General features: G+C 56.9%; 1 protein-coding gene across 1 annotated transcript; it reads right to left on the bottom strand.

The window, feature by feature from the left end:
• Positions 1 to 661: 661 nt before the first annotated feature.
• LOC122158773 (maestro heat-like repeat-containing protein family member 2B) lies at positions 662 to 11,012 on the bottom strand. Its single transcript, XM_042815759.1, has 31 exons — positions 10,988 to 11,012; positions 10,580 to 10,701; positions 10,318 to 10,440; positions 10,017 to 10,182; positions 9,763 to 9,861; positions 9,461 to 9,612; positions 8,970 to 9,113; positions 8,342 to 8,434; positions 7,989 to 8,058; positions 7,760 to 7,873; positions 7,583 to 7,656; positions 7,134 to 7,253; positions 6,881 to 6,988; positions 6,532 to 6,691; positions 6,364 to 6,404; positions 6,046 to 6,187; positions 5,600 to 5,652; positions 5,163 to 5,270; positions 4,769 to 4,888; positions 4,475 to 4,597; positions 4,185 to 4,340; positions 3,839 to 3,961; positions 3,456 to 3,535; positions 2,915 to 3,050; positions 2,706 to 2,798; positions 2,464 to 2,550; positions 2,167 to 2,290; positions 1,855 to 1,964; positions 1,253 to 1,405; positions 988 to 1,142; positions 662 to 862 (listed from the first exon to the last, which is right to left on the bottom strand). Exons 1-31 carry the CDS (start codon positions 11,010 to 11,012, stop codon positions 811 to 813), a joined length of 3,426 nt encoding a protein of 1,141 aa, XP_042671693.1. The 3' UTR covers positions 662 to 810.
• Positions 11,013 to 11,248: the final 236 nt, after the last annotated feature.

Below are 11,248 nucleotides of genomic sequence, written 5' to 3'. Positions count from 1 at the left end.
ACCCCTGTTTTAATGCAGCCCAGAACACAGTTGGCTTTCCAGGCTGCAAGCGCACCCTGCTTGCTCATATCCAGTTTCTCGTCACATAACATCTCCTGCCAGTGACAGACTGAGGGATGAACATATTGGCCATTCAGGATGCACATGGAAACTCAAGCAGTTGGAAACAAACCTTTAAAACCACTGCAGAATATTCTGATAGAAGCCCTCCACACAACCAGCTTCACCAGTTTGCAGTACTGGTCTCTGTGCTTTTTGCTGTTGGTCTGTTACTCAAGGAACATCATTTCCATCACAGCAGCCCATCTTGGGGAGGAAGTCCTTAATCGGTCAGAGCCATAACTAATCATCCTTCGCTTTCTAGATTTCCAAGAATAATGTGATCTAATTCTTCCTAGGCAGGAAATGCTCTAATAAGATGTTAGAGTCTGTTCCATAATTCTGAACAAACCAATTGATTCAGCTATGATAAGGAAGAGTGTCTGAACTTTTGCCACCTCCCATTTGGCTTTTACAATCCTATTAGCAGAGAGATTTTTGTATTAATAATATTAATATAAATAGTGGTTTTATTAATTTATTTATTATTAAAGATATTAATAATAATAATGTTACAATTACAATCCAATTACAATACAAATACAATTACAATTCTCTATGTGATTAATGGTATCTCTTCGCTTTGCTTTGCTTTTCTCTTTGCTTCGCTTCTCTTCTCTCTTCGCTTCTCATCACTTCGCTTCGACTTGCCTTGCCTCTCCTTCTCCTACTCCTCCTCCTCTCTTCCTCTTTGTCTTTCTCTTCTTTCTTCTACTGGCTCCAGCGTTGAAGGCAAAACTCTCTTATTCTTTTCCATGTCACACTAGAAAAAGGAGAGTCTCAAGTTGTGACTTGTGACCTCAAACAGACTCAAAGCTGCCTCCTCCCTGGATTCCTCTGGCAGAGGCCAGCTACAACTGTGACCTCAGGCACAGCAAAGGCCAGTACCTGTCTGTTGGCCCAAGCGGCCGGGAGAAGTTGTTCATCACGGCCTCAGTGTGACAGCGGGTGAGGATGACCACCGCCTGGCACAGGAAGGGCAGGAACGTGCTCTGCTGCGCAAACGAGGTGATGCTGCGCAGGATGTAGAGGATCGGTGGCACCTGAAAGAAGAAGGGGAGAAAGAATGACTTGCTGCACCCTTGACTCTGCAGGGCCTAGCCATGTGCAATGGCCAGAACAAGTCCAAGACACGTGGGAGAAAGTCTCTTACGTTCCAACTGATGTCCTTCCCGTGCATCTGCAGGAAGGTGGTCATCCACTTCCCACACGCACGCACGCGCACTCCGTTGGCTTTCCGGATTGTCTCCTTGATGGCTGCCATGAAGTCAACGGTGCGTTCGATGGGGAAGTTTCTGCACACAATCTGCAGAGAAATGAGAAGCGGGAGAGATCCCATCACTGCTCTGCTGCAGCTCTTCAAAACACAAAGCAGTCTTGAGGGCATTCTTAGCTCAGCGGCGTGCCGCTCATTCAGGCGGCAATCACAGCGCTCCTGCTGTCTGTACCCTGCTGTTTATACGGAAGGCGGTTGAGCCTCCTCTCAGCTTCTGCACCCATGGTGTTTGCTTACATGCAAAGCCTACCTCCCAGCAGCCACAGTCACACATGCACACAAACGCACATCATGGCATCAGCTCCTTGCACTGGGTGCCTGAAGGCCAGACATAGCTCAGAGCCTCCTGCTACTGGCTGAGAAAAGCAGTCTCAGGGTGACAGCTCATTTTGGAAATGGTGTGAGAGGCTGGGGGCAGCATAGGGCCATGCAGAATTCTATGGACAGAGATCCCACCACCCGTTTTTGGGTCCACTTACTCTTGCCATTTTGGACGTGGTCTGGAGCTGAGAGGCGATGCTGCAGGCATGCAGCCCCTCGCACAGGCTCTTGATGTCACCCGTCTCAATGACCGTGTTGACTGCTTTGGCTAGAAAGAGCACAGGGAGAAAAGGGAAGTCATGCTTCTGGAAATAGGACCGCTTTCCACGGTGGAGAGACAGAGGACAGGATGGGGACAAGAGGAGAACTGTGCATGGTGCCTCTCCCTCCTGTCAAGAGGGCCCAGCCCGTGGGGCTCTGGTAGTGCTACAGAGGAGGGCAGAGGGCTGGAGCACACCTGCTCTACTCACCTTGGATTCGCAGAAGGGAGCTCAGACAGGTGACGGCCAGCTGGCGGGATGCGGGCATAGGGTCACACGTCAGAGGTGCCAGCAATCCCACCAAGGAGCCAAAGTGCTCACAGGCATCTCCTCTCTGCAGGGGTGAGAGGCAGGAACAAAGCTGTAGACAGCCCCAGCTCTCCGCAGCTTCTCCCATCTGTGCCTTCCCATGCCATGACACAGCATGCACAGCTGGGCAGAGCTCACCTTCCAGCTCAGGGGCACAGGGGAGGGAGCAGGGGGCATGCGGTGGGGCTCTTTACTCACTTGAAGCTCTTCACAAACAGCCAGCAGCTGGGAGCAGGTCTGCAGGGCCCTCTTGCGCTCCCACACGTTGCTTGAGACCATAGATTTCTGCAGGACCTGGGGTGGAGCATCTGTCTCACTGAGGACATCTTTTCCTTCCCTTCCTGCCACCCCTCTCCCTGTCCCTCCTTTCCCAGCCCTTTCCCTCAAGGCCTCCCGCCTCACTGAGCACTGGCACTGCTGCTCTCGCAGCACATACTCACATGGACTATGTTTTGGAAGAAGCCACCGCTGGGCTCTGTCTCCAGCAGGACCACCACGAGCCGGCCCAGAGCTTTCAGTGCTGTTTGCTGAAGCTGAAAGCAGAAGAGGGGAGTGACGTGTAGCATCATGGCTGCTTCCAGAGCAGAGGCTGTGTGTGCTGAGGTAGGGTTCTGACCGAGAGGTGGCCGGGAAAGTTACGGCAGGTTACCTGCAGGTACTGTGCTGCTTGCTGTGACTTCCTGATCTTCAGCATCATCTCTGCTGAAGGATGTGTCACGATGTTCTTGAAGCACAGAACCAACATCTCACGCATATCCTTGCTTTCGAAAGAGGGCTTCAGCTTGCTGAGAGGAGGAAAAAAGGAAGAGAAATCAGAAAGGGCCCTTACCAGTGCTCTCCAGACTGGTTCAGGCAACCTCTGAATTTCTCCTAATCAACAGCTACCAAGCCAATACCCCCAGCTCATGCTGCTGAGCACTGTCTTCAGTTCCAGCAGCGCCCACCTCCTCCCCAGCAGCAGTGAACCACCTCCCGCTCTGGAGGGAAGGAGACCCCAGCTCTCCCTTCTCTTCCCTGCCAGAGGACAGGAGCACCATGGCCTTTCTCCCTGCCCCAAACCTCAACTTCGCTGGGCACAACAGCCCAGCCATCTCTCCTGTGGATGTGGCTCCTCCCGCCCTGCCCCCTCTGGGCCCTCAGGAGCTACCCAAAACGGGGCCACTATCCTGCCTTGCAACTTCAGTCCTTACCTGAACTGCTCCAGGGCCAGAACCACCTTGAGAGGCACTGGGGAGACAGGGATGCCCGAGTAATACTTCTTCATCAGGTCCTGCAAGTCCCAGAGAGACAGTGTCCAAGTGGGCAAGGGGCACACGAGAGCTGTTCCACCCAGCCCCGAGACAGGCGCAACTGCCACAAACCAGCCCCATCACTTTCCCATGGAAGCACTGCAGAATGCAGCAGCTTGACAGCTGGTGCACCTAGCCCACTGCCCAGCTGCTGCCTGCCAGCACCCAAGGTCCCCACCAGCAGGAAATGTGTGGCTGCTGGACACCTGCATGCCCCCAGGGAAGCGAGCCTTGTGGCACAGCCCAGAACTCCTCTGCAGACAGCCCTGTCTCTAGGCACTCACCATCAGGATCTCCAGCAGCTTGCTCTTCAAGGAGCGGTTAAAGCTTGCAGAATCACCCACAGCTTGGAAGGCAGTGCTGCAGTCAGTGATGCTCTGCAGCAGCGCGAGGTTGTTCTGCAAGTCCTGAGGAGCAAGAGAGAAGAACATTCTTTGAACTGCGGGAAGGGACAAGGGCTGCAAGGGGGACACATGTGGGGACAACGCTAAGGGAAGGGCTTGGATCTTCATGTGGACACAAACCCTTCTCCAAGGGACCTTTGGAAAGGGAAGGCCCATCTCAGCACCCCCCCATGTGGAGGGGCTGCAGCTGGGCGCTCTGACACCCTGGCATGCTTTGAGCTCTCACCCGGCAGCTGCAGCTGTAGAGCATCAGGATGTTGCCCACGATGCCTCCCTCCAGGTGGGCAAGCAGCTGTTCCTTGGAGGCACGCAGTGCCACGCTGCCGTGGGCGAGCATGAGAGCGCTGCGTGTGGCATGAGCTCTCATGCTGTCCAGCTCCATCTGTGTGGGAAGAAATGCCTTGAGACACTCGCTAACGGCCCCCAGTGCGCCGCGATGCACCTGGGCTCCCAAGGCAGGAGCTGCAGGGAAAATAAGGCAGAAGAATGCCAAGATGGAAATCCGTAATGCTTTACCTTCTTGTGCCTGGAAATCCTGGCATTGCGGCCTTTGCACAGCCTGGACGCAAACATGGTGAGCGTGGCCAGGACTGCGTGGAAGCTGTTCTCAGCAGCATGGCTGAGAAGAGAGATGATTCCCTGCACAAAAGAACAAGGGGCTGTTGGCAAAGGCCTGAATCTACAGGTCCTCTCCTGAGCAAAATGGCAGCAGTGAAGAGGTTGAAAGGCCCGGAGCAGGGCCAGGAAAAGCCCCCTGCCCCAGGGCCAGAGCAGGGATGCTCGCAGGAGCTGGAGGAGAGGAGAGCTCACCTGGGCCTCACATGGTTCCTCCGCGTTTGCCTCCTCCAGGTGCTGCAGCAGCTTCTCCTGCACGTGGAGGACTCCCTTACAGGATCCCAGCACTGTGCCCAGAGCCTTGTACAGGAACGACTGCATGGGAAGGGAAGGAAGAAGCTGAGATGTGGCAGCAACTTAACCTGCTGGGGGAGGGCCAGGTGGGGAGGACCCACACTCCCTGGGAGTCGCTGAGAGCAGCTGCAGGGCCAAGCTTTAGCCATCCCTGGGCAGATTGCAGGGAAAGGCCTCTGGGGGGCACAGACTGGGAAGCAGCATCAGCATCCCGCGTGGGCAGAGCATCAGCCACAGCCGCAGCCGCAGCTGGACACCTGCAGCTGCACCGCTGGGTAGAGCCGGGGGAACTCACCTTTTCGGCAGAGCTGCTGGCAGAGCTGCTCAGCCGCTGGCTCAGCTCACTGCTCAGGGCCTCGGTCCATGCCTCATCATCTACGGTGTCCACTGACGCCCTCAGGAACTGTTGGAGAACAGGAGAAGACAATGTTCCCTTGCCCTTTGCCTCTTCGCTCACTCCCAACTTGCTGCAGCCCTCTAGGGAGAGGTGTCAGGAAGAACAGTCCCTCTCCCAGCTCCCCCAGCGTTCCCTCCATTAAAGCCAGCTGCCCTCTTCTCCTAAGACCCCCCCGGGCTTGGGACAGAGCGGAAGAGGCAGCGCCACAAAGGCATGCAGCCACTCCGCAGCAGCGCTTGAGAGGCTGTTCCTGTCCCACAGCGGCTCATGTGGGAGCGGGGCTACTTGGGGCAGGCAAGCACTTCTCTGCACCGCGCCTCCCGGCAATGCTGTACCTTCAGCAGACGGCGCTCAAACTCGGCAGTGTCCGGGAAGCTCTCATCTTTCCCTGCACAGCGATAGGAAGAAAAAGACCCTTACTTGGGATCAAGGCACAGAAGAGCTGCTGCAAACCTGTCTTGCCCTGGGCACTTGACACAGCCAAGCTGGGACCCGCACCCCCTCCACAGTGACCTGTCCCTCCCCACAAACTGCCCCTGCAGGAACACGGAACTAAGTGCTCCAAGGCTGCTGTCTGAGGGGATGTGCAGGGCCCATCCCTGTCCTGGAATGGGCAGATCCCCAGGGGCATAGGTCCCTGGGCCTCAGAGCTGTCTCGCAAGAATGGAGACAGCGCAGCACTGGGCTGCAGGCAGCGCTTCCCCTCTGCCACTCTGCAGAGCTGCATTTTCACTCACCCCCCTTCCCTGCCTCTGCCTCTTCCTCCCCACCAGTACTTTACCTTCAAGACACTGCAGCAGCAGGGGGATCTCAGTAGCCCACATGGACCCCACAGCTCTGTGGAACCTGCTGTGGAGGTTTTTCATCAGCAGTAAGGCAGCAGCTTGGAGTTTGCTGCCTGCTACAGGGCTGCCTGCCACCACCTGAGTGAGAGCAAGGAGAAGCAGGGTCACTTCTGCAGCAAGAGCAGCTGCTTCCCCCCAAAAAGGAAGCAACTTGGCTCTGCCCTGGCAGGCAAGGAGCAGCCAACAGCTTTGCCCATGGCCATGCTGCTTCCTCCTGGCTGCTCGTGGCACCGGCCTCTGGAGCATGTACTCACCAGCAGTCGTGCCAGCAGTGTCTGGGGCGTCAGCAGTGGGCCTGCAAAGTGAAAAAAGTGCTGAGGAAGACTCCAAGACACTGCGTGCCCAGCCACACGCACCTCCGCTGTCCCTTCTGGGTGCTACCACAGGTCAGCAGAGCTCACTGGGGGAGTTTTTGCTCCTACCTTGAAACATGGAGCTGACAAAATGGGGATCCAGGTGTTCTATCGGCCGTCCTGTCAGCTCCTCTCTCTCAGCCAGGGCACAGACACAGCGGGAGACTGGGATCAGCATGCCTGTGTACTGTGCTGGCACCACAAACAACAGCAGTCGCGGCCACAGGAGCTGTAGGGAACGAGGCAGTTGAGCAGGTCAGCATTCCTGCCTCTGCTCCGAGATGAAGAGGACTCTGTGAATTTCCCTGAGTCCTGTGTGCTTCAGAGCACATTGGAGGAGAGACCTGGGGTCTTGGAATGGGATGAGGAACATGTGGTGCAAGGGCAGGGAGCAGCAGCAGGGCAGAGCGTGACTCACTTTGGACATCCCTCTCACAGAGACGTCCAGCGATCCCAGGATGTCCATGCAAAGCTCCTGGAGAGCTCCTTCTTCCTGGGCTTCCCGGGCAGAAAGGTCTCCGGATGCCTGCACAACAGTTGTAATGAAACACTGGTTATGCTCAGTTCTCAGGAGCCTCTCGGGAGGCTTAGGTGTGGCCCCAGCGGTGCTTCTGTGCCACTCTCTGAGCAGCACGGGTCTTCCAAAAGAAGATGCTGCCCACTGTCCTTACCCTTCTTGCCATGGTGCGGCTGAACTCCCTGAAGATGTGCCCCACCACATCCCAGGCTGAGCAGCTCCGGGTGTTAGAACTGAACAGATCATTAATGAAATGCAGAACAGCTGTCCTCACCTGCCAGAGAACAATTGTGGGTGTGATTTTTCTGGTCAGAAGGCAAAGGGAAGCCACCTGCTCATCAGGGCAGCCCTTTGGGCACAAGCAGAGACAAGAGCAGAGGAGAAGCTTTGGCTTCTGACATGGGGGCCAGGCCTTAGCACCAGGCTGTGCAATTTCCATGCATAGCACAGGGACCTGCCCGCTCCACTCTGCCTGCTCTCCCCACAGGAGCCATCATGACCGTGTGGTCAATGCTCCAGCACCTCTCTAGTCACCCCAGCCTTGCCTGTGCTGGCAGCAGCATCACCACCCCAACAGCACTTTCTTTTCCCAAACCAGCTCACCCGGATGCTGGGGTCATTGCACAGACGCTGCACAGCCTCGACGACCTGGGGCAGCTTCTCTGTCATCATGGGCTCTGCAAGAGATGCGCAGAAGCATGAGCCGGAGCCACAACCCAGATGGCAAAAGGGATCCCTGGAAGTCCCAAGGCGTGGTACTGACCACCCCGTGGTACTGACCATCAGAGCGAGCCAGAGCACCCAGCAGACCCAGGGCTGCCACGCATCCAGGCTCCCAGTCATCGCCCAGCTGCGACTGCAGAAACAGGATGGTTTCCTCTGGGCAGATCCGGGCTGCAGGGAGGAAATCCCACGCTATGTTAGCAAGAAACTCACACCCATTCCTGAGGTTTGTGAGAGAGGTTTTGGCCAGGGCACTGCCAAGCATCGCCAAGGCTCCTCTCCTTACCCTGCAGCATGATGCAGTGGGTCAGCTGCGCACGATCAGCCTCGCTGTGCTGCTTGCTGTCGTCATAGAGCTGTGGGAACAAGGTCCATTTGATACAATCACATCAGCACTGAGGATGGAAAAGACACTGTGCTGCCTGCTCCTGTCTCCCTGGGCACTCTCGGGAAGAGGACAGGCAGAAAAAATGCAGCCCACCCCACAGCATCCCCGGGAGTATGCATGGCTCTAGAGCAGCCTTGAGCATGCAGGAGCTAAGGCTGAGCCTCCTTATTCAGGGAATTGGAGCTTTGCAGTCCTCCTGAGACTTAGCCAAGAGGGAAACTGCTGTGGGCGCAAGGATAGGCTCCCCTTACCTGGTAGAACACAGCGCTAGTGATGTCCAGAAACCTGTCCCTTGGAATGACAGATTCAGTGCCCCCTAAGGCCTCCAGGAAGATAGTGAGGCTCTGCAAGAGAGCAGGAGAGGAAGAAAGGGATGAAGCCACATCTAGCCACTTGCGAGTGGAGAAACTTTCCCAATTGTTTCTCTGCAGGGAGAAGCTTCTGCACAGGCATTCTTGTTTATCCCCCACCACCCAGCAGTACCAAGAGAGTCTCACTGCTCTCAATCGAGCCGTGTTTGGGCATCATTTGCAGGCATTTCCCACCCAGCAGCCCACTTCTCCCCCATCAGATGCAACTGGCTGTGGTCGCCCCAGTTGTTAGCACACAGCTCCTCAGGCACTCAGAGCCCCACCACCCAGGTGATGGTGACGAAGTCTCCCATCCCCAGGAGGTGAGCCCCTGTGACTCTTGGCTCCCTCCTGGCTCTTGTCCAGGCCATTCCTTCTTTGACTGAAGAGCTCAGGAAGCCTCAGACCTCCCTTGAACACCCATTCCTTCTTTCTCCAAGGGCTCCCCACCTCCTCCCTGCATCCTGCTGACCCCTCGTGGCACTTGCACGGGCCCCACATCCACCCTGAGCCCTGCACAACAACTCACCTTGGCCACCCTGCAGGTGTCTTGGATCTCCTGACACGGGTGAACGAGCCAGAGGAGCTGCTCCCAGACGTGCTCTTGGTGCTGCTCCTCTTGCAGGAGAACCTCCAACATGGCAGCCACAGCCCCAAGGACGGCCTGTTTGTCCTGGAGAGGATGGCAGAGGTCCGGTATCAAAGACTGAAGGTCTGCCCTTCCTACACAGAGGGCTTTCTCTTTCCCTTCCCCTTCCCCTTCCCCACACCCCCACTCCCAGCAGGAGATGGGCTCGCTCTGGAGGGCAGGCAGCTTTTCCCCATACCCTCATCCCCAGCTCTTTTTGCCACTATGCTGTGACATGCAGCTGCTCCCTGGCACAGAGCCACTTCAGGGCCCTTTGCAGAGCCAGCCCTCCCTCTCATCACCCCTCAGCTCTCAGCCCACTGGGCACAGACAGAGCTGCCGACATGGGTGCCCCTGCTGCCATCCTGGGCTGGGAATGCAGCAGTGCTCACCTTTTCCTCCTGGCAGTCCTGCCAGTTCCACATCACGGAGAAGAGCAGCTTGTGAAGGTTTTCATAGATCTGCTCTTTCTCCATGGCAGGCCAGGGGCATTGCATTCCTGAGGACAAGTGGATCTTCACTCCATCCAGCCACTGTTTCACAACTGAAAAAAACATAACAAAATACTTATACAATAATAATAATAATATTTTTTTGAAAAAGGGAGTGAGAGAAAAGGGAGCCTGTGAGAGTCTGCAGCAGGGTGAGGTGCAAGGGCTGTCCTGAGGCCCCCTGCTCTGGGGCCAGCACTCACCAGCACAAGCGATGCGCAGGATCTGGCCACTCTTCACCTGGCCCACCACACTGCGCAGGCCTGCCAGCAACAGCCACACAAAGGGGATGCACTGTGGAGCTGCAGAGAGGAAGGAGAGGGCCACAGTCAGAGTCCTGGCAGCGAGGGAGGAGGGGCTGCAGCCCTGCATCCCCCAGCTCAATTCAGATCACACGCGGAGGGCAGAGACCCCTTTCCCAGTTGTTATAGATGTCAGGAGGTTGAGGGTACTCTACCATAGGTGCTGAAGAGTTTGCTCAGGGTGATGAGCACCAACTCCTTGCACATGTCCCCCGTGGCCTTCAGGTGGCTCTGGAGCTCAGCCATCACCAAGGTGAAGTGTGTCCGAGCCAGAGCCACCAGGACATTGCTGGCAGCTGTCTTGACATTGCTGTTCACGCCCTGGAAGAGAGTCACTGGTGACACGTGGCCCAGGAGACTGCCTGAGGCCCTTGGAAGAGCTAAGCCACCACCATCTGCCAGCAGAACACCAGCGTGGGCAGGCGGTTCCCTTTGCCTTTGGGAGTGAGCCCTCACCTGGGCTGCCGTCAGGTCCCGGGACACCTCTGCCAGCAGCCGGTTCACCACTCCGCACGGCGGGCGGCTGCTGTCTTGGCACAGGGCGCTCTCCAGCTCACAGTACGCCTGCGCTCGGTCACCCTGGGGACAAGGACCAGTCACGCTCGCTTTGCCCGCTGCCACCCATCGCTCTGTGGATGTGCTGCCAGGCCTGGCACCCACAGGACCGTGGCCCTGGGCCAGGAGGGCAAGGGTTGGTGGTTGGATGTCCCCAACTCACCTCCTGATCTTGCAGGCGCTGAAGCAGTAAGGTCGCGGCGCAGGTAGGGACAGGGCTTGACACCCTGCTTCTCTCCCTGCGACGCGGCCGTCTGGGCACGCAGCCCACACAAGCAAAGAGACCTGGAAGGAAAGAGCAGAGCAGCTGCCGCTGGTGTTGCTTGGAGCCAGGGCTGAGCACCCGGCCAGCTGTGGGAGGAACGCTCCTCCAGCCCCACAGCACAGGGGTATGAGTGGTTGGCGGGGGCAGGGGAGGGAGCTTTCTCCTTGCTGGGGTGCTGGGGAAACCATGGTGGGCAGCTGCACTCGGCAGAGCAAGGACAGTGCTGCTGGCATGTCCTAAACAGACACTGGAGGCACACGTGTGCTCAGGCAGCATCACAGGGTCCAGAGAGGTGGAGAGACTCACCTCGAAGGGCTCTCAGCCTCTCCATGATAGCAGGATGCCTCCAGATAGACACAAAACTCTCTCTGGTTCCACTTCCTGCGGGTCCCACAAGCGGACTGAGCCACAGCTCCCACCGCTGCACAAGGGTGTATGACGCAGCCACTGTGACACCACACTGCAGTGTCACCTCACAGAGAATGAATGATGCGCCTTGGGCTGGGGACCAGACAGTGCAGGGCAAGCCTGCAGGCCCTCAAACACAGCACGTTTGTGTGATGTAGT

Source organism: Centrocercus urophasianus, unplaced genomic scaffold (assembly GCF_019232065.1).
Source record: "Centrocercus urophasianus isolate 14NV4802_14NV808 unplaced genomic scaffold, USGS_Curo_1.0 seq_15, whole genome shotgun sequence".
Lineage (NCBI taxonomy): Eukaryota > Metazoa > Chordata > Aves > Galliformes > Phasianidae > Centrocercus > Centrocercus urophasianus.
This window is presented reverse-complemented; position numbering and strand designations above follow the sequence as displayed.

Excerpts from the sequence above, each read along its gene's own strand:
- LOC122158773 (XM_042815759.1), bottom strand. The coding sequence starts at position 11,012 with ATGGAGAGGCTGAGAGCCCTTCGAG. Across the intron at positions 10,702-10,987 it reads GAGGCTGAGAGCCCTTCGAG|GTCTCTTTGCTTGTGTGGGC; the intron begins GTGAGTCTCTCC and ends CTTTCCTTCCAG. Across the intron at positions 3,051-3,455 it reads CTGGCCCTGGAGCAGTTCAG|CAAGCTGAAGCCCTCTTTCG; the intron begins GTAAGGACTGAA and ends TCCTCCTCTCAG.